Source organism: Fukomys damarensis, unplaced genomic scaffold (genome assembly GCF_012274545.1).
Source record: "Fukomys damarensis isolate Sample0158 unplaced genomic scaffold, DMR_v1.0_HiC HiC_scaffold_9, whole genome shotgun sequence".
NCBI lineage: Eukaryota > Metazoa > Chordata > Mammalia > Rodentia > Bathyergidae > Fukomys > Fukomys damarensis.
In genome coordinates this window covers 41,515,194-41,541,806 of record NW_022900921.1, presented here as the reverse complement: position 1 = coordinate 41,541,806, position 26,613 = coordinate 41,515,194, and the positions used below count along the sequence as shown (strand labels likewise).

At 45.8% G+C, this 26,613-nt stretch overlaps 1 protein-coding gene across 3 annotated transcripts; it reads left to right on the top strand.

The window, feature by feature from the left end:
- The first annotated feature begins 6,150 nt into the window (after positions 1 to 6,150).
- Positions 6,151 to 26,612, top strand: Lman2l (lectin, mannose binding 2 like). Of its 3 annotated transcripts, none has more exons than XM_010638119.3 (9): positions 6,151 to 6,484; positions 7,910 to 8,028; positions 11,157 to 11,274; positions 12,028 to 12,110; positions 21,031 to 21,063; positions 22,086 to 22,247; positions 22,332 to 22,446; positions 24,800 to 24,919; positions 25,210 to 26,612. In XM_010638119.3, exons 1-9 carry the CDS (start codon positions 6,298 to 6,300, stop codon positions 25,350 to 25,352), a joined length of 1,080 nt encoding a protein of 359 aa, XP_010636421.1. In that variant the 5' UTR covers positions 6,151 to 6,297; the 3' UTR covers positions 25,353 to 26,612. The 3 variants fall into 3 exon arrangements, with proteins under 3 accessions (XP_010636421.1, XP_010636422.1, XP_019065158.1); XM_019209613.2 differs by having other exon boundaries at positions 6,289 to 6,359; XM_010638120.3 differs by lacking the exon at positions 21,031 to 21,063 and having other exon boundaries at positions 6,233 to 6,484.
- The last annotated feature ends 1 nt before the right edge of the window (position 26,613 follows it).

Below are 26,613 nucleotides of genomic sequence, written 5' to 3'. Positions count from 1 at the left end.
TTTTTTTTTTTTTTGGTGCTGGGGCTCAAACTCTGGGCCCTTGCACTTGCAAAGCAGGCGGCAGAACCACTGAGCCAAATCCCTAGCCCCCAGCTCTACTTCTTAATTAAACCTCTTATTGCTTCTCTAACCTGAATGGCCCAGGACCCGTACTGGGATTCCTTAGACTCCCGCTCTGTAAGGTCTCCTTCCAATCTGTATGGGGCTATGACAAAAAGATAGGGGATCACACTGGAAACATAAAAGAGAACAGAGTGACAGGTACTATGAATACCTCAATTTCTCTCACCTCTCCTTTTGACGGGAAAATAAACACCGTAACTATTTAGGAACAGAGACAGGATCCATGGCAGAACTGAGTGACACCAGTAACCACATGTTGGGGTATCTCCCCCAGTGTCCAGGCCTTGTATTCAATGAGCCAGGATATCACCCTGTTGCCAGGCTTTCTCTTTTCTCTCTCATTACTGAAATAATACACCAAGCTCCCCACAATCACACCATTAAAGATCCCCCTCTGGGAATAGATGACTGGTTTTCTAGAACCAGACCTTTCTCCATAGGCCCATGGCACCCTGAGACCCCAGCATCTCCCCTCCTGACACAGATTGAAGTTTGCCTGCTATCAGATGAGAACACCACCATCTATCTCCCTCACAGGAACTGACTTCTATTTTCTCTGCAGAAGGCTCTTCTATCATATTCTGCCTTTCTCTTAGAGGAAAAAATATATTGTTATCAGTACCTCCCTGACGTCCTGGGTTGGTCTTTAACCAACCCATCTTCCCAATTTCTAGATTCAGCTCTAATCTGGGACCCTTTCTAAAACAGCCTCTCACCTAGTTTAGGCTCAACAGCTCTCCACCTAAATCCTGATGAGGGTGGCCTGGACCCTTAAAGGACTCTTCATACCAGTGTTTGCTACTCCTCTGCATTTTTTGAGCCTTGTTTACTGGAGCTCCTGCTCACTTTTTCTCTCACTAGAGGCTCTGAAACTTCAAGCGGTGATGCCGATGGAACCCACCATGGAGATCCCACTGACGTCTCTCTGGGGCCATTAGACAGCCCTCTGCAGGATGCTCCTGACTGCCAGCCCCTTTCCACCACCCTGCATGGCTCAAAGCAGCTGGAGTGGTCATTGTCCCTTTTCCCTAGGTAGTTAGGGTTGCTTCTTCAGAGGGGGGAGTGTAACGGGAACTAGTGAGATGCCAGCTAAGGTTCTATTAGGCAGTGAGGATGGTGTCCACCAAATGGATCAAGAAGTCCAAGATGGAGTCTGCTGAGTCACGACCCTCCAGGGACCTTACAAGAACATCTACTTAGGTGTCCTTCGGCTGTCTGGGTCCTCCCCAGAGCACAATCAGTAGGGCTATCAGCTCAAAGGTGCACAAGCCCTGCATGGGCACTGCACAGATTAGACCCTAAGAAGTATATAGCTCTCTATAAGGTGGAGATTCTATTGCTTACACACTGTGCAAGCTCCCTTCTAATCCCCCTAAAAACCCCTAGACAGCCCTTGTGGGCATTCTACTCAGAACCCCCTCCTGGCTAGTGGGAGCTCTACTTCCTTGCTTTTCAAATCATTTGTTTTCTTGCCTTTTATTGTTTCAGTAATAGCTTCCACTCTACCTTCTCCATCGATAGTTCCTCCTTTCTCACCATGGGACATGACCCTGGCATTCTGGAAACAGTCATAGAGTAGAGCTGGTTCTCATTCCAACTGAATGTGCCAGGCTTCTCCTCCCTCTCCCAGTCCCACTCTGGAATGCTTGGTGAATCACATCCCCTCACCCTGCAGCAAGCAGGCCCCTGGAGCAGACCCTGAGAGTCACCATAGTTCTGAGACCTGGTCCTCCGAATACTGATCTTTATCTGTCAGTCCACCAATAGATAAACAGATTGGGGAGAACAAGTCATTCCGATTCAGCTGACATGTAATTAACTGACAACCCAAATACTAATTTCTTTCTTCCTTTTCATTGAGACAGGGTGTCACTATATATCCCAGGCTGGCTTCAAACTCATGATCATCTTGCTTCAGCCTCTCCGCTGCTGGGATTAGAGGCATGTGCCACCATCCTGGCCAAATCTCCTCCCTCCCTCACAGTACTGCGTATGTAACGCAGGACCTTGCACTTGTGAGGCAGGCGCAGCACCACTGTGCTAAATTTCCAGCCCCAAATTTCTTAATTTATACTAAGAAATTAAACTTCTAAGAGGGCTACAATGTTAGATGTCCATATGAATATACTGGAATAACAGACGATTTGAATAAAGTTGTAAGGAGACCCAACACAGGATACTTGGAAATACTTTCTCTGGACAGAACTGACACAAGTCTTATATATGCCATCTCTTGACAACTTTTTCTTTCTCTCTAATTATGACATTTTATTGATGGGTCACGATTAACTTCATCAGATTATAGTTAATTATAGCTTTCATTCCCTCTAGGAAATTTAGAAAATACCACACATGCACATGCAGCACATTTTCTAATCATCTCATCTCCAGGGGAAGTTTTAAAAAGCTCTTTACTAAGGCAGACCTCATATGTGAAACTAGAAGATGGTTCCTGTTGTATTACTAACCCAGCTCCAACAGTTGTCCACAGCCTACTGATTTGGAAATTTAAAAAAAACAACAAAAAAAAACCCACTTTGTTCTACCTTCCCCCAACACATACCCATGCAACTTCCCCCTAGCATATTTTAAACCAAATTTCCAAATCTTATCTCTAAATCTCACAGCTAAATTTAGGCATCATCCTCCATCTGGAATGTGTTCATAGTCTATGAAGTGAGTACTGGTATTCTCACTACAGAGCCTGTGTCATCATGGGGTTGGGAGGAGACACTTGGTGTGGATAGGTTGTAGTCCAGTTCTTCTGAGAGGAAATTCTCAAGTCCAAATCCTGGATCCAACCCCAGACCCATGGTCATGGGAGTGGGGCCCAGGCATCTGTATTTCAGAGGTGCACAAGGATATTCAATGTGGACACATGGAGGCCAGCATCAAGAAATAGCCATCTAGGTAGCATCAGAGCTGTTCTCTGTGTTGGAGGGACAGAGGGCTGGGACCCAGTCAGCTGTGACCAGAAAGCTGAAGACAGCTGACCCCCAGACCCCTTGGGGCCCCTGAGGAGGGAGGGATGATCATACCTGTTTTGAGGAGGTCCTACTTTGGCTCCTGGAGTTGGGCTGGTAGTGGATGTAAAGGGAATGGCAAAGCTTAGAAATGAAGGATGGCAGGAGAGAAAGGATGGAACTGCAGGGTGAAGGGCATCAGGCCCCTGAGCACACCTGCTTGGTTCTGAAGTTGGCAGATGCAAGAATCACCCAGATGCACGACTGGTGATGTATTTGAGTGCCCCTTGCCCTGGAGCTGTGTGTCCTGGATCATGCGCTATGACTGCATGGAGAAATAGCTGAATATTAGGCAGCTGAAAAGTAGTAGATTAAGGTCTGACCCAGCTTTCAGAAAATGCCTGGGACTGGGGATGGTGGTTCGAGCTTGTTATCCTGGCTACTTGGCAGGATGAGGCAGGTGGATTGCTCCAAGTTTGAGGCCAGCCTCAACTACATTGCGAGTTCAAGGCCAGCCTGAACTACATAGCAAGACTCTGTCTCAAAAAACAAAAAATAAAAACAAAAACAGCAGCAACAAAATGGCTATGTGTGAGCAGTGTATCGGAGGGTGTTTGACTCCTTTTTCTCTTTCCTTCAGCCCCTGGTCAGTGCTGAACTTACCTGAATCTGGCTCTTCTGGAAAGCAGCTACAGTAGAAACCCCACCATTCTTTTGTGCCCCTTGTAGACTGAGAAGTAGCTGATCTTGAAGAACTGCCCCTCTCTAGCATATTCCAGGACAAGTCCCACTTCTGTTCTTGCTCAGCTATTGAAGTGAGATGCTCTTCCCAGTTCTTTCTCATCATAACTCTCTTGTTTACTTGCCTCTCTCAAACCCCAGCTCTGTTCCTTTTCTTTGAAATGCTCCTCATTAATGAGTCTTCTTCCTATTGCAACAGTCAGAACAAAATCATCTGGGGTGTTCACCTTTTCTACTCTTCTCCTTTATCCAACTTTTCTTCATCATGAAGAATTTTACAGCAAGAGATCTGCTGATAATAGCCCATCAGAAATGCAATGGACAAGTCATACAACGATGTGATAAACTTAGGCCTCCTTTGAGCATATAGTGTACTTAAAATGAGGGCTGGGAGCAGGTGTGGGCATACCCTTGTAATCCCAACTACTCTGGAGGCTGAGTCAGCAGGATTATAAATTCAAGGTTATCCTGGGTGACTCAGTGAGTCTTAAAATATTAATTAATATAAATAAATTTAATTAATATATAAATAAATTGATGCAAGTAATATTTAATTAATATAAATAAATTAAATTTGTTAATTAATTAAAATTAAAAGGGCCTGGAATGTAACTCAGTTGTAGGTCACCCCTGTATTCCATTCTCCGTACCCCAAAGAAGAGGAAAAGGGGGGCTGGGATATAGCTCAATGGTACAGCACTTGTCTAGTGTGCATGGAGCCCTACCTTTGATCTTCAGCAAGGAAAAAAAAAGAAAGGTTACAGTGGTAAATTTTTTATTACAATAAAAAAATCCATCAACTGATAAATACAGTAGAAATAATTCTTTGAAACACTTAGAACCCTACTATATACTAGTGATGGGTTAGGGGTTGGGTCTGGTATAGGAAGTGAGTAAGACCTGCTTCCAATGGTCTAGGAACTCCCAGCCTCCATGGGGAGACAAATGCATAATCTGTTAATTGAGCTACACAGTTCCAGTGATACACATATGTGAACAGCCTGATTTGAGTCAGTTATGAAGGGCCTTGAATATTCACTTGACTTTTATCCTATGATAATTCAGGGCCACAAATGGCTTTAAAACCAGAGTATTCATGCATGAATAGATTTACTCTAATTCCTTATGTCCTATCACCATGCATCTGCTTTATGTGGACTGTATAAAGTATTAATGGATTTGATAGCTTTAAAAAGTTGATCCCTTACAAAACAAACACACTCATATTAAATATATTTATGCTCAGGAAACAAAGAACTGGTGTGTCGGGGGCGTTGTACTGGGGACTGAACCCAGGACCTGTGAATGGTAGGAAAGCACTTTGTCATGGAGCTACACTCCCAGACCAACAGGGTTGACTTTGGTGAAATCTATTCAGAAGCCAAAGGCAGAGATCTGATGAGTGCTACGTAAGAGATGTGCATGGAGCACATGCAGAGCTGAGCAGCCTGAGAATGTCGAGGAAAACCTCCAGGAGGAAATGGGCTGCTGGAAAGAAGAATTGAGGAAGCCAGTCTGGAAGTTGGAAATTGAGGGTGGAGGAAGGGAGCCATGGGCAGGGCCAGATGGCAGAGAGGTTTGTGTGTCAAGTTGAGGGACTTCAGTCTCCTCCTTGAAGATGAGGGCTGTCAAAGGCCCTGTTAATGACAATGATGAGGATGGAATGTGTTTACCACATACCAGGGTCTCATCTAAGGCTTTACCAATTGTTACCTTATTTAACCCTGACAAGCACCATGGTTAATGGCTTAGACCACATCAGTGACCTTGTGAGAACAGTGGATCAGACCAATCTGGATGCACAAGTTGTGGTGGCTTGGGAGAAATAGGAAAGGAGGAACGGGAAGGAAGTGATCTAGTTAATATTGAATTATTTGTGTACTTTCAATTCTTTCACATTTGTGGTTTGTTTTATGGCCTCAAATTTCTGGGCATACATTTTATTTGTGCTTGAAAAGAACGTCTTCCACTGTTGTTGGGTGAAGTTTCTATAAATGTCATCAGGTCAAGTTGGTTAATAGTGAAGCTCAAGTCTTTCATAAATTTGATTATTTTCAAGCTACTTTAATTGTGGATTTGTCTATTTCTCCGTTCAGTTCTATATCCTCTTACTGATAAATTCCGTACAGTCTATGGCACAGACCATAGAACTTTTGCTCGGGATCGCCCGCCAAGAAAGGTTTTATCTCTTTAAATTTACTACAGAAGGCAGAAACAAAACAGAAATCACTACTAACCCAGCAGGCCTAGCAAAGCGCAGGACAAATGCAGATAAAGGAGTCCGGACATTCGGCCATGCCCCTTTCCTGGGTTGGCAAGGCAACTGATATGCAAGACAGCCAATCGATGCTATACTCACCTGTGCGGGCGGGGACAGAACAAGAGCCAATGGGACACGGAGAAAATAGTGCTAAGGGCCAATAGGTTGGGCGAGGGGGCGGGCTTCTGGTAAAGGGACGCGGTAGGAAAGATGGCGCTGACTCTGTTTTCCTCTGGCTGGTGGCAATACTGGCGGCGGCGTTTGTCGGCTAGGCATGGGTCCAGGATGTTGCTTTTTCTTCTTTTGTTGGGGTCTGGGCTGGGGCCACTGCAAGTCGGGGCGGGTCAGGCGTTCGAGTACTTGAAACGGGAGCACTCGCTGTCGAAGCCCTATCAGGGTGAGGCGCCCAGGGCGAGGTGATCTTACGGGGAGGGGGGCTCTGCGACCTGTGCCCCTTGGTGGAGGTGGCGACCGCCCGGGGCTTCTCGGCCCAGAGGAAACAGCCGGGGTTGGGTAGGAACCCACGTTTGAGCGCCCCAGGTCCGAAGGTCTGGGGTCCGCTCCCTCCCGTTCTCGAGTCCTGGAAGTTTCCAGTAGGTCGAGGCTGGGCGCTCCAATGCCACCAGCAGTTGGAACGACCGAGGAAGCTGGTGGTGGGCGGGAGCAGTGTGGGAAGGAGTGGGAACAGTGAGGAGTGACTCGAAGCCACCACCCCTGAGCTAGAATCGCGATGGACCTTTGAGTGTGCCAGAAATAAAACTGGAGGAAGGACTGGGGTAGAACTTGGCCAGACTGAGAAGGAAGATAAACTCCTGTTGCTTGTTAGAATACTCTTTCTTGACAAGGGTCCTTAATGATGAAAAAGGTTGGTTAATTTTGCTGTGTCTAGCAGTTGTAGGACTCTAATATGCATAGCTTATCAACCAGAAAATGGGTGCAGTTAACTACAAAAGGGGAGCATCAGTGAGATGGCTTAACACAAGTCCTTTTCCCTACTGAGGTGTGGATATGGTAACAGGAAACAAAAAGAGTATACATGCATTACCATTGCTAAAGTCTCACTTATTCACCCAGCACCTACATTGCCTCCCATGTGCTGGTCATACTGCAGGTCCTACAGAAACTAAGTTTTCACTCTCTAGGAGTTTATAGTCTGGGGACGGAGATGTAACTCATACTTAAAAGATTAATTAAAGAATTAAACTCAGGCCCATGGGCCAAGCTCTTTTGCTATAACCAAGGGATTTTTTTTTCTTTCATAGTACTAAAGTTCACTCATATAAAATGGGAATAGATCTGAGCTATTGTTTCTGTGGCATGCATGAAGTGATAGCTCTGATGTACTTTGAGTTCTTCATCTGAGAAGGGCTTTGAGAAAGGAAGCTGTAAAGATGGTAAGGATTTAAGATTTATGTGTTGTGTGATGGCACATTCCTGTACTCCAAGCATTGTGGAGGCTGAGGCAGGAGGATTGTCACAAGTTCAAGGATAGCCTGGATTACATAGCAAGACCCTGTCTCAAATAAGCAAAATGAAAAGATTTATGTGTAGCCGAGTACAGGCATGTGATTGTAGTCTGAACTACCTGAGAGGCTGGGGCTGGAGAAACACCTGAGCTGAGGAGTTTGAGGCCAGGCTGGGCAACATTATGAGACTTCTTTGAAAAAATTCTTTTAAAAAATGTGTGACAGAAGGTGGGAGATTGTATTGAGTGACATGAAAGGGGGAAAAAAAAAAAGATAATGGCTGTAACTCTTGGAGGATCTGTGGTAGGTCTTTGAATGAGTTGAAAAATATGAACTGATCCACTTCCTCCCCATAGGTGTGGGCACAGGCAGTTCCTCACTGTGGAATCTGATGGGCAATGCCATGGTGATGACCCAGTATATCCGCCTTACTCCAGATATGCAGAGTAAACAGGGTGCCTTGTGGAACCGGGTGGTAAGAAGGACTTTTTCCCCTCCTGACAGCTCCAGATTGTCCTAAAAAGTTCAGCAGTGGCATATTGACTTACTTTTATTGTCTATTTTTAGTAGTCGATTTTTTTGTAGATACCAGGGATCTTTATTTTAGAAATTATGGTAACCTTTCTAACAGAAATCAGATACCTTTCCCTAATTATAGCAAACAATTCATTTTGAATCTGTTTTCAGAAATATGTTTAATTCCAGATTGACCCAATAGCACTACTTACTGGAGTTTAATAGAATTTTGTTTATTTTGCTTTATAAAGTGGGACACTAAAAAATACGAAAAGAAAGAAAGAAAGAAGAAGACTAGAGTCTGCAAGATGGAACACTCTTGTAGTCCCAGCTTCTTGCAAGACTGAGGCAGGAGGATTGTTTAAGTCTAGGAGTTTGAGGCCAGCTTGTGCAATATAGACCTTGTGTCAAAAATTAATAAAGTAAAAAAAAAAAAAAATCAAGAAAGATAAATTCATCCCAAACGTCATCCTAATAGTCTTCTCTTGTTCAGTTTGAAGAATCAAATTAAAAGTTTTGTTTTTGACTGGGTGTAGTGGTGCACACCCATAGTTGTAGCCACCCTTGGGAGGCTGAGAAAAGAGGATCACTGTAGCCTGAACTATATGTGAACCCCCATCTCAAAAAAATATATATATATATTTTCATGTGAAAAATCACTGAGCTATTGGTTATTTTATTTATCCTTCTCTGGACTTTTTTAGCTACATTGTCCTCCTTGAGATAAGAAGTAAATGCGGTAGTCCTGGTATGGCTGGCTGCACTGTGATTTTGTACAAGTATAAGATGATGCTTTCTTTTTAGTTACCAGGGCTCTTTCTAAATCTTTTACAACCATGTTACTTTTGGGCATCATTTTGGCATCATTTATAATCATTTGATACTTTCTCTCTGGTTCCCATAAGTAAAGAAAAAATAATCTTTTACATGGTTCTCATTAGTTGTAGATGAGTGAACCTCAGAAAAGAGAGCTCTTTCTTTTCCCTGTTCATTTTCTGAAGCAGAGAATTCTCAGAGAGTGGAAGAGCGAGAAGTTTCTCTATGAGCTCTCCAGATTTTAGTGCCGAGATCAGTTTTGGACAGTGCAGAGCACAGCAGCAGATGTAAAAGGCAGTTGAAAGGCATGACTTCGAAATCCAGCTCTGTCACTGAACCACCACAGGCCCTGAGCAGGTTATCTACCCTTGCATTTTCCCTTTTTCCAATTTTCACCTGAACTTCGTAAGACCTGTTCTACTTGCTCACCAAAGTTGGGAGAATAAAATACAATAGACATGAAAAGATTTTGGAAAGTTAAAATTTTAGGGAAATTTGTGTTGTTGTTTTACCTGCTACAAGTTTCATTGTCATTGACAGCAAGACTCTTGTGGGGAATTAAATGATTATGTCCAAGGCTTAAGACTTTGCTGCTGTCTTAGTAGCTGTCTCTAAGCAGCAAATTCTAGCCTAGAGTCTAGTTCTCTTGCCCTTTTTCAGATTCTCTGATACCTGTGTTCTCTGTTTCCTCGCCATTAGAAAGAGCTGTGGAGCTGTTTTTGAGTTATTTGTGTAGGATGTGTTTGGACAGTAGTTCTTAAATTTGGCTGCTGTTGGCATTGGCACCTGGGTCCCACCCCAGAGCTTCTGATGTAATTGGAAGAGGGTGCGCTTGGCCATTGGGATTTAAAGCTCCCTATGGAGATTCAGTGCAACAAAGTGTCAGAACCACTATTAGTCACAGCCCTGAGGAAAACCACAGAGTGTTGTGCTGCCTGAGACAGAATGCCCCTTGGCTCAGTGTGACCTTATCTGGCTCTGCCTTCCCAGTGGCTTCATAGCTACCTACTGGCTGTGAAGCAGCTTTCTGCTGCTGAACTTCACCTTGTGAAATCCAAATGAAACAGCAGGGAGATAGGGCCTCAGAGTGACAAAACAGGGACTGGGCTCAGAGTAGGCTAAGCTGTTGGTGATTTCTAAGTTCCTTGCTGAAAGCAGAAGGAGCCAACTCTATCATTTTGACTTTGTACTCCTAATGCTTTTGGAAAATATCCCAGAAATTCGAAATGAAAAGCAAAAATGATCAAGCAGTATATTCCCAAAGAGCCATAACAATCTGTTTGTAGAGTCTTTGGCTAACCCCAGCTGGTCTCTCTGCCTCTTACCTTCTTTCTTCACAATGGCCTTTAACCAGGAACTTCCCTAAATTTCCTTAAAACCATTAAATTATTCAGAGCACTTAGCCACCTGCCTCCTTCTCTGTTTTTACAGGGTCTTGATACACAGTTCAAAAAAATGTGATAGGCACCCCTCCCCCCATACCAGGGATTGAACCCAGGACCTTGCACTTGCCAGGCGGGTGCGGTGCCACTGAGCTACATACCCAGCCACAGTTTAAAAACAAAAACAAAAAAACCAAAATAGAAGTCTGATTAGTACCACCTCCTAATGTTTTCTCAGCAGAAGCTGTTCCTGCTAGTGTGGCATTCACTTCTGGCCCTTCTGTGCTTCCTGGTCATGGTATTAAGGGTTTGGGGGACCTCTTATGAGAATTCAGGCTAGTGCCTCACCTTGGTAGAGGGCCAAGTCCAGCTAATTAGAGTTGTTTCTAGCATCTGCAATTGATACCTGGAAACTTTGGCATAATGGCTTAGCTTTTCTTACTCTTTTATAAGAATAAGGCCTTGACCTTTCTTTAAATCCTAGCTTTTTAGGGTCTTTTTTGTCAGAGCAGTGATCTTAAGTTGCAAATAAAGTTTAATTCAACCATGTATACTGAGGAGACAGATTCTTTTCTGGAAGACAGTAGGGTCATGGTAGTCTCTCCTTCCTTTTCCATTTGTGGAGTGCTGTTTCTGGAGTGTGTTTTTGCTGGAAGATGATGAAAATAACTGGGCTTTTTATTCACTTTTCATAGTAAATATCTTAAATGGTCAAATGGCTCAATCTGTTTAATATTATGACCAAACACTTCACGAATCTTAGGTTTTGGTTTTAAGCCTCAGACTTACAGCCTGCATTTATGTTTTCCCCAGTCTGTAGGATGCCACTGAGGGCTTGAGGGGTTTGATTTCCTGCTCCTCATTGATCCCAGTGTCTGTTTCACTGCAGCCGTGTTTCCTGAGAGACTGGGAGTTGCAAGTGCACTTCAGGATCCACGGCCAGGGCAAGAAGAACCTGCATGGGGATGGCCTTGCAATCTGGTACACAAAGGATCGGATGCAGCCAGGTATTGGGGACCCTGGACTGCTTGTATGTGGGAATGGTAGGCCTACTTTCTCCTGTGCCTTCTTATGGAGAAGGTTTTCCCTCTCCCTTGATGTCTGTCGATGAACACGGCTTGTCTAGTCTCTAGTGTGGGATCTGAGTCCAGCTGAGCGTGACTTACATGGGGTGATTTCTTGCTCATTAGTTTCTCCCGAGTTTCCCTGTGAAACTTGGCCCATTGGCTGGGTGAAGCCCTGGCTCTCCCAAACACTGCTGGTTGGTGAGCTGGTTTCTTCTGGACATATCCAGTGAGCAGGCTCAGCACTTTGAGTGAGAGAAGAATTTTGTATTTTCCCTTGCTGTGTGGGAGCCTTGCTCCAGGTAGATGTCAGGCTCAACCTGATTTGACTTGCTATCTTTTGCAACAAGAAGTAGAACTTGGGAGTTCATTTCTCTCTTGGGGGCATGATCTGCACCAAGTGTTTGTGAAGCACAATTCTGTAGGGGCTCCTTAGCAACCCATTAGGATCAGGAAGCTGCCATAGTGCTAACCAGGATCGCAGTGGCCTTCTCTCTTTCCCTGCCTTCAACAGCAAACAACTCCAGGTGTTGACCAGGCCCTGAACTTTGCCAGGTGCTTTTACATGTGTGTTCTCATCTTAAGAGAAGCCCAGGAGTCATTTGAATTTCTCCTTTCCTTCATCATAGGGAGATAATATTCTTTTATCAACTCTTTGCTTTATTTCATTGTTCATCATCTGTTCTCTCTCTCTAGGGCCTGTGTTTGGAAACATGGACAAATTTGTGGGGCTGGGAGTATTTGTAGACACCTACCCCAATGAGGAGAAGCAGCAAGAGGTAATGGCAAGTGTCAGAGCCTTAGGTCAGCTGCCCTGACATCACAGTTCTTTCCTTCAGGAGTGATGTGCAGGAGGGGAAAGAGGGGACAGGTAGTGAGGGGTCTTCATCCACTGAACTTCAAAAACTTAATGTCCTTGTCAGTCATTTTTCTAGAACTGTTTATGATTGCACAGCCCTCAGAATAGCTGTCATGAACGGGCACTTTTTCTTGTGTCTGCAATGTTCGCTCTCTCTCATGTTCCGTTACTGAGTGGAAAATGAGCACACGTGGCCAGTTAGTGATTGGCTGCTAGACCAGCACCAGAGCAAGCTGGATTGGTGTAACTCAGCTCCCTGCTTTGACTTTATCACGGCTCTGCTTTCTTCTGCAGCTTGCTCACCCTTTCCAGCATCTTTTTCTTCTTCCTCTTCTCCACCATGAGCACTTCTCTTTGCCTGTAGGAAGGGCTCCCAGTAAAAGGATGCTGAGTAATCCCAGCATTTTGTTGGAACCCAGCACCTGGCCATCAGCAGACCTTGCATTTTATGAGCTGACCCGAAGGATTCTTTGCTGTTTTCTTATACTGGCGGTAGGCTGTATTCTGTCATATGGTACTGCCATCAGATGGTGGAAGAATTATTATGACAAGTTGTCACTGAGAGACCTGTAGCTGAGTAATATTTAACAGGGCAGGCAGGACTAGGAATGAAGGCAGAGTTCACTTTATTTTTTTCCCTAAGGTTTATTATGAAGAATTAAAAACCTATAGAATGAGCATTGTATCTGTAGCACTCCAACTCAGCAGTTAACATTTCTCACGTGTTCACATGAGAAGAGGTGGAAAGTGAAACCTGATTAGAGTAACTTTTTGTTGTAATTCAGTGAGAGCGGCTCCTCCCTGTTCCTTCTGGGGTTCCTTATGCTGCACACACATCTGAACACTTCGTAGATGTTAGGCCCTAGGAATTACTACTGCTGAATGAAACCAAAGTAAGCCCTGCTGTCCTAATGCCGTGGAGATGAGGGATGGGGGAACTCTGGGGCATTGTGGAGAGGGGACATAGCAGGAGCTTCTGACATCAGTGGGCGGCAGTGTCGGTGGCAGGAGTGGTTATGGAAACGGTCCTCTGGAAAGTGACATTCATGCTGAGGTCTCCAGTAGAGGGATCCAGTATTCTACACAGTGAACAGTGTATATTAAGGTGCTCAGGTGAGAGGGACCATGTGTGAGGAAATAAAGGCGCACAGGATAGGGGTGAGGCTAGGGAGAAAAGCAGGCTCAGAAGTCTTTTGTGTGCACGGTGCCGGGGCCACTGTTGGTGCAGCATTCTTGAGCACAGCTCTTGTCCTGTTGGCCAGCCTTGGGGCTGAGTGGTATTTGCTTGGATGGTTTGCAGTTAGGTGTGACCCAGCACCAGTAGTCTGCATGTGACTCACACTTATTGTGCACAGTGTGGGCAAGGTTCTGGAGGGTCATGTCTTGCTGAGGGTCTGGGCATGATTCTAAGGGGCATGTGCACTGAGGACCTTGGGGGGAGCATCTTGACTAGGTTTGTAGTTACCAAGGAGCCAGCGGTAGCTAGAAATGCACCTAAAAAAATGTGTAGGCTTCAGGGCTTGACAGGAGTTTTAACTTGACGGGGGACTGGCTCTCTGTCTCCCGGAAACAAACTGTTCCACCACTTAGCTTGCATGTTACATGTAGGAAGGTAATAGAACTTTTTACCATCACACAACAAGCAGACCTGACTCCAGAGACATCAGTCTTAGTATTTTACTTTATTTTCTGAAGCACCTAAGCAAAGTACAGTCCCTGAGCCTTTTGAAAACTGACAGATGACTGTGGTTTGTGGCAGGGGGATATGCCTGGCAAGGAGGCAGAGAAAGCATGAGGAACAGTTCATCCAGTTCCTTGAGGTAGCAGTAAAAACTTGTCTCTCACTTTGTGTAATAGTGAAAGACTCCTTTCCTCATGAAATCAGGAATGAGGCAAAGATATCCACTCTTGCCACTTACGTTCAGCACTGTACTGGAGGCTCTAGCTAAAGCATTTAGACATGAAAATAAAAGATCTTGATGGGAGAAGAAGAAGGAAAACTATTTTACAAGTGACAGGTTATAAGCAGTCCTAAAGAATCTGAGGAATTCCTATTAGAGCAGGGTACAGTGGTGCCTACGTGTTATCCCAGCGACTTGGAAGATGAGTCAGTAGGGTTGTGAGTTTAAGGCTGGCCTTGGCTGTATACTGAAACTCTCAAAAAAAACTAAACCAGGCCAGGCGTGATGGCGCACGCCTGTAATCCCAGCCCTCGGGAGGCTGAGGCAGGAGGATCGCTGTGAGTTCGAGATCAACCTGGGCTACGTAGTGAGTTCCAGGTCAGTCTCAACTACATAGTGAGACCCTATCTCAAAAGCCAAAAAAAAAACAAACAAAAAAACCCAAAACCAAACAACAAAAGGGGCCGGGGATTTAGCTCAGTGGTTCTGCCGCCTGCCTTGCAAGCACACGGTGCCAAGTTCGATCCCTGGTACCAAACAAACAAATAAAACACACACACACACACACACGCACACACACATATACACACATACAAAACTAACAAAAAAGATCACAACTCAGTATTTAAAAAGAGAACCTAATAAAAAGTAGGCAAAGATACTGAATAGATACTTCTTCAAAGAAGATAGACAGGTGACCAATAAACACATGAAACAATATTCAATGTTATTTGCCATAGGGAAAAGCAAATGAAGATCCTAATGAGGTGCTACTTCACACCCACCATGTTGGTGACAGAAGTGCGGACATGCATGTGGGATGACGTGATGCTCTCTTACATGGTGGGTGGAAATTAAAACAGTACACAGGTGCTTTGGAGAACAAGTATTTCTTCAAATGGTTAAAAATATTTTATGTGACCCACCAAGAAAGAAAGAGGGTCTCACTAAGTTTTGAGTTGGGCTCAAACTTGAAATCTTCCTGTCTCAGTCTCCCAGAGTGCTGGATTATAGGTATGCACTACCATGCTTGGCTGTAAGAGCTTTTGTAAGAATGTTCATAGCAGCCGGGTGTGGTGGCTTACACCTGTAATTCGAGCACTTGGGAGGCTGAGGCAGGAGGATCACTATGAGTTTGAGACCAGCCTGGGCTACATAGCGAGTTCCAGGTCAGTCTCAACTACATAGTAAAACTCTGTCTCAAAAAACCAAAAAACAAAACAAAAACAAAGAGTGTTCATAGCAGCATTATTCATAACAGCTAAAAAATAGATACACCTCAAATGTCCATAAACTAATATATGGATAGACAAAGTATGATAGATATATCCATATAGTAGTGCATATGAGATGTCCATGAAGGCAGATCTGTAGAGAGGGGCAGATTAGAGATTGTCTAGGGCACTGTGGGGTACAGGTGGGGAGAGTGGCTCATAGTGGGCACCACTTTTGAGAGTGCAGAAATGTAATCATAATCTTAAATTGCATATACCAAAGTCTTTGAATTACATACTTGAGGTGAACTGTGTAGTGTATGAATTATTTCTCAGTATTGCTGTTATTTTTCAAATGTTGGCTAAAACGTGGCCTGATCATCTTTTCTTGACACTGAATTCATCAGCGATGCGTATCAGTTTCTCAGGAGAAGCCAGATGTTGGTGAGAGCTGCACGGAGCTCTGTGGCAGTCTTGGCATGGGAACGTCTCCCATAGTTGCAATCAGATCCTGATGGTGAGGGACTTCCTGAGATGAGAGCGCCCAGCATAGCCTTGGCAGGCTCTGCTTGAGTTCTCTGGGAGACTTGGGCAGAAGCATTGGCTGCAGTCTGGGGTGAACAGCTCTCTGGTCTTTCTGGATCAAGGCTTGTTTGAGGCACTCCCCATACATATTTTTTGATGTACTGATTATTTTTTCTCCTTTGAACTAGAAGAAAATGAACATTACTGTGCCATCCAGTTAAAAAACCCATTACAGGCTGAGGATGTAACAAAGTGGTAGAGGGAATGCTTAGTACATCCAAGCCCCGAGCTCAATCCCCCACACTGCCAAAAAATAAAGAGTCAAAACACTGTGCATCAAGCTTTTATCTTGATGAAGACACTGATCCCTCCCCTTGGTCTTTTTTCTGTTGGCAGAGCGATTCTCTGCATTATTAAGGAACTCAGTACTTTACCTTTTTAAGTTCTCTTGTTACCACCTGGCTTGGGTGTGAGTTGGGTTTTTTTCTCAGGCCTAGGTAGGCATCATTTTCTAAGGGAGACTTGGGCCTGGCCTGTGGAGCACAGATAGGGAGGCTGACTAGATGGCTTGGCCCTGAGGCTGGGCTCTCTGTAGACAGCTGGCTGCAAGGAAAATGTGGAAGTGGAATGGCTTTCTCCTGGTATTATGGGAAGGCAGGGAGAGGATGGTGTTTCCAGTCTGAGGAAGGGAAAAAGGAAGGAGAAGGCAAGAACCAGGGCTAAGGAAGGTGGGTCGCTTTGGATTAGTCTTTACCTTATTTAGGATTTTGACCCTTTTGAGCATCTGAGAAAAGTGTTAGCCCCATAGAAAGAGGCACATACACAGAGGAGTTTAATATAATTTTAGGAAGTTTGGACTCCCCAAAGTAGAACTATAGGCAAGATCTTCTGTTCTATAGAATTGATAGCTCTTCTCATTCACAGACAGTATCTACATACTGTTGAAATGATGGGCATCAGTAAATTTGGGCTGCACTCTGAGATTTGGTGTCTGTAGTGATCTGAAGGGGGGTTGTGGACATAAGTGTATGAACCTCAAATAAAAATTTCCTGATTTTGGAGTACTCTTTTTTTTTTTTTTTTTTTTGGTACCAAGGATTAAACTCAGGACCTTGTGCTTGCAAGGCGGGCGACAGCACCACTGAGCTAAATCCCCGGCCCTTGGAGGGAGTACTCTATTGAAGCCCTCAAATTGTTAGATTTGGGATTTTTCTAATGGGGTCACAACTACGTAAGATTTAAGTCATTCCATGGTATGAAATATATAAAGGTCTTTTGGGTAGACAGTGGGCCTGGGATTGCTTCTTTTCCATGTCCTCCAGTTGAGGAGCTTTGTGTGAGACCTGGGGACAGGGTCACCAGTACAGGTCAGCGGTAGTTTGGGGCCTATGGAACGGGCCTCTCATGCTGCCCTGTAATGTGGGGATCTTGCTGATCTTGTTATCCACTCTGAACAGGAGAGTACTGCTCAGTTAACCTGTCTCCACTGCATTCCCTTGGAAAGGGCTAGAGGAAAGTATCCAAGGACCATCAGCTCACAGGCATGAAATTCTGAAAAGCAACAGGTCTCTCTGGCAGTGGCAGCAAGTGTTCCACTAGTAATCAGGGAGGGTAAAGTCAGGGTTTTCCTAGAGTGCTGGGATCACAGATGTGCACCATCATGCTCCCAGCTGTAGAAGATCTTGGAAAAAAAAAAGTTAAGTGGCCTCATAGTACGAAAAAAATAATTCTGTAGCCAACAAACAGTAATTATTTGGACAGTAGGTGGGAATTCCTCATTTCCTGTGATTCTTGAGTTAGGAATGGAACTACCACCTTGCCTGAATGAATGAGATTCTTCAACCTTTGGTGCCAGCTGTAGGCTGCTTTCCAGGGGAAAAATACCTGCTGCTGCACTGAAATTAGTGGCTATCCAAGCAACACTTCAAGAACCCCTGCCTCAGAATAGAAAATAAGCTAGCAGTTAAAAGTTGAAGGCCAAGTCCTGAGCTGCTGAGGCAGACAAATCACAGCCATGGAGCTGCAGGGCTCTTGTCCAGCAGGGTTTCTTACCTGTGGGTGCACATCACAAGCTTTTGTGTTGCTTTTTAAAAATACATCCTCCCACCGGGTGTGGTGGCACACGCCTGTAATCCCAGCACTCTCAAGGCTGAGGCACTGTGAGTTCGAGCCCAGCCTGGACTACATAGTGAGTTCCAGGTCAATCTCAATTACATAGTGAGTTGGGGCTGGGAATTTAGCTCAGTGGTTCCAGCACCTGCCTCGCAAGCACAAGGACCTGAGTTCAATCCCCGGTACCAAAAAAAAAAAAAAAAAAAAAAAAAAAAAAAAGCAAAAGTGTGTCAACTACATAGTGTGAGACCCTATCTCAAAGAAACAAAAAACAAAAACAACATCCTCCTGCACCCTGTTCTACAGTCTGCCCAGGGCACTCACTGTGTGTAGACGGAAGCTGTCCTGTGTGCTTCTGGGGCCCTTTTGTTCCTGGCTGTCCCTGCATAATCAGGTGCCACGCCAGTCTTGGCAAGAGGGAGACACCCTTAGCCTAAGGATTGCTGGGCTGGCTCAGGCACTCTGAAGTTGCAGCCTCAACTTTTTTATTTTTTAAGACAGAGTCTTACCATGTAGCGCCTTGAACTTGCAGTAATCCTGCTGCCTTAGCCTCCCAAGTGCTTGAGGTACAAGTGTGCGCCACCACCCTGGGCTAGCTTCAACTTCTGATGAGGATGGGAGATGGTAAATGAAGCAAATCTTGGGGTCACTGGGACCCTCTAGGGCATTTTTAATTTTTCTTTGTTTTTTTGGTCCCTCCTTTAGTTGTTCACATAAATTACAAGCTTTCTCTCAGCCTAAGAGATTTCTCCAAACTGCTTGATGATATATTCACAATTCCTTAATTTCTCATTCTTTATGGCTGAGTAGTACGCCATTTTATAACCACTTCTTTATCTCGTCTCCAGTTGATGGGCAGTTGGGCTGTTTCCAAGTTTTACCTATTACAAACTGTGCTGCTGTAAACATGGGTGTGCATAGATTGCCGTGGTATGATTCTTTTAATTCTTTTGGGAAGATACCCAAATCTGGGAATAGCTGGGTTAAATGGGACCTCAAATCCTAGTGTTTTGAGGTATCTCCATACTGATTTCTACAGTGGTTATACCAGTCTACACTCCCACCAACTGGAGAAGGTTTCCTTTTTCCCCACAACCCTGCCAGCATTTGTTATTGGTTGATGGGCTAGGGACTTAACTCGGTGGCACCATGCCTGCCTGTTATTGGTTGATTTATTTATTTATTTATTTTTGAACTTTGTTTTTGGTACTGGGGATCAAATTCATGACCTTGTGCTTGCAAAGCAGGCAGCAGAACCTCTGAGCTAAATCCCTAGCCCTATTGTTGATTTCTTGTTAGCAACCATTCTTTCTGGAGCATTGAGAAATGGATGCACATTGAGGCCATACTCTAAGTGAAATAAATAGGACACACATGTGTAAATACCGAATAGTTACTCTGGTATGAGAAACTGAAAATGTAAATAAGGATCAAAATGTATAAGATAATGTGAAATAGAGAGAAGAGGTCCAAAAGGGAAGGAGAAGTGGGAGGGGTAAGGGAAAGGGAAAGGGAAAAAGGGAAAGGAATATGAGAAAAGTGAAAAATGGAAACAGTTCCCTTCCAGTGGTGGTGAACCCATGATACAAATGCCATAGCCAGCTGTTTGTTATCATTGAAATCTCTAAAAGGTTCACTATCCTTGTATCCAAATGATAGTGTGGAAGGTCATGTAGTGGCAACAGAACTATCTGCTGACTGACTAACTTCTGCCTTCCTTATCCTGTGTATACTCTGCCAGTGGTGCAGGACAGGGACGGGACGCTGCTCTGGGCCTTCCTAGCCCTTTACTGTGTCCCGAGGGCCCTTTCCTCCTGCTTTGCCCCACCCAGCCTCTGCCTCACTAGCTGGGCTTCGATACCTGTCCTCTTTGAGTCCTTGAATGTGCCAGCCTTGTGTTCTTTACGCTCACTTTTTTTTTTTAAAGTAACATTTAGTCATCACTTTCTGTTGCCAAGTTCTGTGATAAGCACTTTTCTCCATTCTGTCTTTTGTGGTTGTTTTGTTTGTGTGGTGCTGGGGACTGAACCCAGGGCTTGGTTCATGCCAGTGCTCTCTACCACTGAGCCACATCCTCAGCCCCCTGCGCAGATCTGGAGTTTCAGCTCCAGTGTGGCCTCCTCAGGGGCGGACTTCCCTCATCAGTCTGTCACATTGCCTGTATTTCATTCCTCGTGGTGCCATCACTGTCTGAAATGATTTTGTTTACCTGCTCACTATGTGTCACTTCCAAGAGAGGAGATCTCTATCTGTCTCTCTTGTCTGTCTGCCCCTGGCCCTAGCAACAGGAGCCAGGCCTGGCCTGCTACGAAAGTATCAACAGGGAATGTTCCAGGCTGCACACTGCCTGCTCTTCCCCAGACTGAGGCTGGGCTAGGCTTATGTCATTTTCCTTGGTTCTGGGAGCTCAGAACTGAGGGGATTTCTGTAGTCTTCCAGATCCTTTGTGCTGCTGTGTTCCCACGGAGCTTCCCTGTGCCCACATGTTAGAGTCAGGATGCCGGCAGTTTCTTGTGAATATGTGTCCATAAGGCTCAATTAGAGGGCAAATGAGCCCTTTGGATTAGAGTTAATTTAATGGTCCCTTAAACAGTGGGATTTTTGTTTTCTGGGTAAGAGCTATATCCTGATACCCTAGGGAATAAGAGGTATCTCCAAGTTAGAAGCCTTGTTTGCCTTGTCTCCCTCTGGCTACAGAGAATGGCAATCTGGGTACAAACTTGGGCTGCCTGTCTGACTCCCAGGAATATATGTGGGGCCTGTCTGGCCAGTGGGATTCTTTTGTAAAGCTTTTCAAAGGTTTAAGACCCTCAGGGCCAGAGAGGTCTTCCTAGGGGAACTTTGAGAATCTGCTGATACAGACCTTCTCAAAAAGATGTACAAGCACTGGTTTTGCATATAATTTTGAGGGGAATGAGAACATGTTGAATGGCATTTGTGGATGCTCTGATTCTGTCTGGGGATCTAGGTTGGTTTGTTCCTCCGTTGAAGCTTGGGTCTTAGCTCTTCACAGCTGTTTCTTTCTGATTTGGTCTCCTGTCTTCTGTGCCCTCCTTTGTTTTTCTACTAACCTGCTGGACCCTCTCAGGCCCAGAAGAGGCGATATTCTCCAGGAGTCCAGGTACTCAGTTCTTGACCCACCCTGGCCACCCCTATTCCTACATGTCACCCAACATCTGTTGCTGCTTAGAGTCCCTTTGGCTATTGTCGCAGGAGGTCCAGGCTCTGGTCTTGACTGCATTTCCACCTGCATGTTGAGTGTGGGACAGTGGGGAGCTCACCTAGGAGGTGCATGCCTCACGAACCCACCACATTCCATGCTCCTCTGTGTTGCCTGGCACCAGGCCTGCCCTGGACGGTTGGTTCATCAGGTCTAGGAAAAGTTTGTCCCTCTGCTGCAAGAAGAAGGCCTCTGAAGTAGGTGGGAAATTGAGTGGGTTGTGGGAGACTTTGCGTTTCCTCCTGAGGGGCAGAATCTGACCCTGTATTAGTAGTTGTTAGAGGAAGTTTGTGTGGGTGAGGCTGAAGTGGGCTACAAGGTTGCTGCACCATGAGCAGAGTCTGGAGACAACTTCCACACCCTTGTTGGCAGGGCCTTCTGAGGCCTAATCCACTCAGCACCATAATCCTGCTGGTAGGATCTCCAAATTGAAAGGCACTACCCTCAGTAGCAAGATTGCCCTGCCCGGGCAGGTATTTCACAATGTTTGCTATGTGCAGAACGGCCTTATGTGGGGAAGGGGTGGTGCTAAAGTGGAGATGGGAAGAACCCAGAAAAATGATTTGTTTCTCCAAGAAGTAGTTAGGATGTAGGTTTATAGCCATAAAAGGACTCCTGGTATTGGGCAGAGTAGACCTGCTAGATGGGCTCTCAGGAAGTAGCTGAGGCAAACTCCAGGGTCATGAGGGGATCTCCAGGCCCAGGTTAGGAGCAAGGGTCACTCAGGCAAGTGTGGAGCTGCGGGACCTCCTGGGCCTGACTTCCTGAGTGACCATTGGGATGTGGATGTTCAGGGTTGCGAGTAAGCACAGTGGCTGTTTGGGACACTGTGCGAGCTCAGCTTGTGACCCCCAGAGCCCTGTCGCTGCTTTCAGGTGTGTGGCATGCTCTTCCTCACTGAATGCTTTTCCCCTGCCTCCTAGCGGGTGTTCCCCTACATCTCTGTCATGGTGAACAACGGTTCCCTCAGCTATGACCATGAGCGGGATGGGCGACCCACGGAGCTGGGGGGCTGCACAGCCATCGTCCGCAACCTCCATTACGACACCTTCCTCGTGATCCGCTATGTCAAGAGGCATCTGACGGTGAGCCCCACTGGGACCAGGAGCGCTGGGCTGTCTCCCTCCTGCTCCCATGCCTGCCCTACTTGGCTCTTCCTCCTGTCCTAGATCATGATAGACATTGATGGCAAGCACGAGTGGAGAGACTGCCTGGAGGTGCCTGGTGTCTGGCTGCCCCGAGGGTACTACTTTGGTACCTCCTCCATCACGGGTGATCTCTCAGGTACAGCCCTGCACATTCCTCATCTGCTCCCCTCTTCTCAGTTGCCCTGGTCAGGCCCCTGCAGGAGAGGCAGATGGGCAGAGCTGTGGGGAGAAGTGGCCCAGGAGGCCCAGGGTTTTCCTGCAGTTGTGTCCTGGAGGCGGTAGGTGTTGTCGCTAAGCGACACTCACCGCACTGTCCAGCCAGCATGTCCAGCCTGTCCCTGCTGCCCCTCTGCTATCTAGCTCCTCTCCCTCCACCTGCTAATGTGCCCAGTGCCCCTGCTATTGCAGGACTGCACCTGACTCAGCCATCCCCTGACTGACCCCAGGTCCTCCTCCTGCTTAGACTTGTGGGCACACAGTGTATAGAGGCTTCTCTTTCCCAGCCATCCACCTCCTTCTCGGGCCTTGCCATCTACACTGTTCTCAGAGTTGCTTCTGCTGCTTTGCTGCATACAGTACTCTCTCCTTGGTTTTGCCTTCTGTCCCCTCCTCTGCCCATTTAAGCAACTGTTCTCACACTTGACTCCCTTCACTATGTCACGTCAGTAATGCCTGCTTTTTCCACTTTCTGTTGCCTCTGGTATCTCTCCTTCTCCTGCCTGATTCATAGCTATTCTTTGTGTGCTCTCTGCCGTGGCTTTAGCCCCAGTCAAAATGTCTGTTGGGAATAGTTAAGAAATAGGCAAGGGTACTTCTGATTAACATAATTTATTATGGATAAAACTTACTTTTGAAACAAAACTTAATTTTTCCAGTACTGGGGACTGAACCCAGGGCCTTCACACGGAGCTACATCCCTAGCCCTTTTTAAATTTTTTATTTTGAGGCAGGCTCTCACTAAGTCACTGAATTGCCTAGGCAGGACTCAGACTTAATGATCCTCCTGTCTCAGCCTCCCATCATGCTGGAATTGCAGGCGTGCACCACTGTTCTCAGCTTGTCCCAAGCTTTTATCTTGTCTCATGGCTTAAATAAACTAAAATATTTTTCCAATTGAAGATGAATGCAGAGTTTACTGTCTGGGATCTACTCAAGATCCTAGCAGTGTACAACTGTGGATAGCATCCTAATGACAGAAATGACCAGAAATCCAGGTCCCAGGCAGTAACAGCCCTCCGGCCATGAGCTCCCCAGCACAAACATTTGTGGTCTCACAGTACCAGTCCCCACTAAAAGAAATAAAACTTCATCAAGAAACGGCTTGTGCCAGGTCTCAGGCAGGAAAATGTCCAAGCCAGGACTTACCCAGGAAAGCAGGAGTGAGATCAAAAACTCCTAGGCTCATGTAAAAAGACTCAGGAGCCACCCTGAATGGGCTCCCACTGACAGAGATCGGTCAGCTTGAACATCAGTGAAGTGTCAGTACTTTGAAGTGTAGGAAATATATTTAAATCCATTTATTTATTTATTTTTCATTAAGTTTATTGGTACATTTTAGATATACAGTACAGTTACATTCATCATTGGAATCTTGTACCTTTTACATGATATATCTTGGTTCTCTTTCCCCATTCCCCTGCCCTCCCTTCCCTATTTACAAAGACTTTGTTTCCATTTTTCTTTTTTTCATATTTTTTTTGCTTCTTTCCTTTTCTCTACCCTTCCCACTTCCCTACTCCTTTAGACCTTTTCTTCCTATTTCACATTATCAATTATACAATTGGAACCTTATTTACATTTTTTTTCCACACCAGAGAAAGTAGTTTGTATTTACACGTGTGTATCCTGTTCATTTCATTTAAGAGTATAAATCCATGTATTTATAACAGTTTTTTTGTGGTGGTTGTGTGTGTGGCTTTATATTCAAGCTGGCCCTGAACTCACTAGGTAGCCTAGGCTAGCCCCAAACTCGTAAACTCTTGGTGATACTCCTTCTGCCTCTGAAGTGCTGGGATTACAGGTGTGGATCACCACGCCCAGCATTTATAACAATATTTTTAGAAGAGAGGAATCCAATCTCTATTTCCTTGATATGTTCTGTTAACTGTTAGGGAGGTTCAGGGTCACAATTCCAAAGAGCCACACAGAAATCAATGCATTATCTTCTGTGCCAATAGCTACACCTGCCATGCCCTGTGACCCAGTAAACAGGTGTCCTGAGCCCTTTTGTGTGAGATCTTCAGTGAGGGAAGCTGCAGTGTCACCAGGCATCCCCTTGTGCTAGGAGGCATTATGTGTGATATGGGATTTAATTCTCTACATTTTTAAACTATACTAGTATACAGAAAATATAGAATATGCTTTGTTCCCCATTCTCCCCACCCCACCGTACTTATTTTGAAATGACAGAGTGGAGAGGTTGCAGTTATCTTTCAAGGATCAGAGGTTTGAACCAAGGCAGCTAGAGTAATCCTCCTCCCTCTCTCCAGACAATCACGATGTCATTTCCCTGAAGTTGTTTGAGCTGACGGTGGAGAGGACCCCGGAGGAGGAGAAGCTGCATCGGGATGTGTTCATGCCCTCAGTAGACAACATGAAGCTGCCGGAGAGTGAGTGTGGGGATCCTGGGAGGGCTGGGGAGGAAGTGGCAGTGCCACTGAAGTTAGGGTAACTTGCAGGCACAGTGTGGAAGGCAGGTGTCCTCTGAAGAAGGTGGGATGTGTGCACCTGCCTTTGCATTTTTCCCCTTCTACAGATCAGCAACAGTGAATGCTTCATGTTTAAATTGAGCCGTCAGGGATTGGAAGTCACCACTCCAGAAGTGGGGGGCTGAACAGTCTGGTTGATTCTTCCCAGTAGGTGGGCTCTGTCTCTGACTTGATTCTCTCTTGCTTGCTAGTGACAGCCCCGCTGCAGCCCCTGAGTGGCCTGGCTCTCTTCCTCATCGTCTTCTTCTCCCTGGTATTTTCTGTGTTTGCCATTGTCATTGGTATCATACTCTACAACAAATGGCAGGAACAGAGCCGAAAGCGTTTCTACTGAGCGCCCACTGCTGCCACCACCTGTATCATTCACCTCCAAGGTGTAGAGAAGCGGACCCTGGCCTCAGCCAGCCTGGGTGGGGGCTGTGTTCTGTCACTCCAGCTTTGTGTGAAGACACTGCCTTCCCACAGTCATCCACAGGGACATCCTGCTCTGGCCCATGAAGCTGCTGCAACGTGCCTTTCCCTGGAGTCCTTCTGCTGGGAGTGAAGAGGTGTGGAGAGAACATGTGCACTGTGATGCCCCAGTGCCTGCCCAGACCAGGGAGGCTTGGACAGCTACATTCTTAATCCACACAGAGCAGGAAGCTGCTCTCACTTTCAGGATGTTCACTTAATAGTTTTTGCTCTTTGCCCAACCTTCTGCCCATTGAGGAGATCCCCATGGAAATCTGGGTGGAAACTTCTTTCCTGCATCCTTTCCTCCCTCTACTCATCCTCGCTATGTGCAACCTGAGCTGGGCGCCTCTATGGGGCTGCAGAGCAGACTGAGGTTTCACGGACCCTCCCTGGTGGCCTGGGGCTTTCTGCAGCTCTGTCCTCTTTAGGGGCCGTGGGTATGTTGGAATGTCCAGGACCCTCTGTGCTACGTTTGGCTGGCAGTCAGCTGCAGGTTGAGAGAAGATTGTGAAGCTGAGCTGGTGTAGGTTTGCCACAGAAAATGGACTTTATCATGTGCCTCTGGACCCACTGGAGTCTGCTTATCTGCATGTTCTTGTTGATCATGATTTTGGGAAATCTGCTTTGAATATTGGAAGTGTAAGGAAGCTTTCTTCTTACTATCTAGCCTTGGGTACCCCCGCAACAGGAAATCTATCTTCTTTTTCTTAATGGAGAAGAAATAATTGCTGTTCTTATTTGGTAAGCCTAGGAGCAAACAGCCTCCTCTGTGCCTGGAAGAGCTTGTGATCATGAACCTGTGTGATGGCCTTACATGTTGACCCTTTCTCCACTGCATTATCTGACAAGAATCATATGCTGCTCGCCTGTCTTCCCTGTGACTGAGGTGGTTTGGGTCAGGATCAGGCCTCTATAACCTAAGGGAAATTCTAAAGTGGCTGAGGGAACCAGTCCTAAGCTTCTGACTCTGTCCTTCCTTTTGGGCTGGGTTAGCAGGTGTCCAGGCCTTTTTCTCGAACCTCAGACCCATTGCTTTTCCTCTGTCTTCTGCAGGGGAAGGCCCTGGGCTCAGCACAGAAGGGCTCCGCTGCCATCAGGGGCCTTCTGCCTTGCCTGGAGCAGGACTGTGTGTGGCACAAAGG

Bases quoted from the DNA above. Each gene is read 5' to 3' on its own strand.
- Lman2l (XM_010638119.3), top strand. From the start codon at position 6,298: ATGGCGCTGACTCTGTTTTCCTCTGGCTGGTGGCAATACTGGCGGCGG. The intron at 22,248-22,331 runs GTGAGCCCCACT...CTCCTGTCCTAG, and splicing joins ATGTCAAGAGGCATCTGACG to ATCATGATAGACATTGATGG. The intron at 22,447-24,799 runs GTACAGCCCTGC...CCCTCTCTCCAG, and splicing joins CATCACGGGTGATCTCTCAG to ACAATCACGATGTCATTTCC.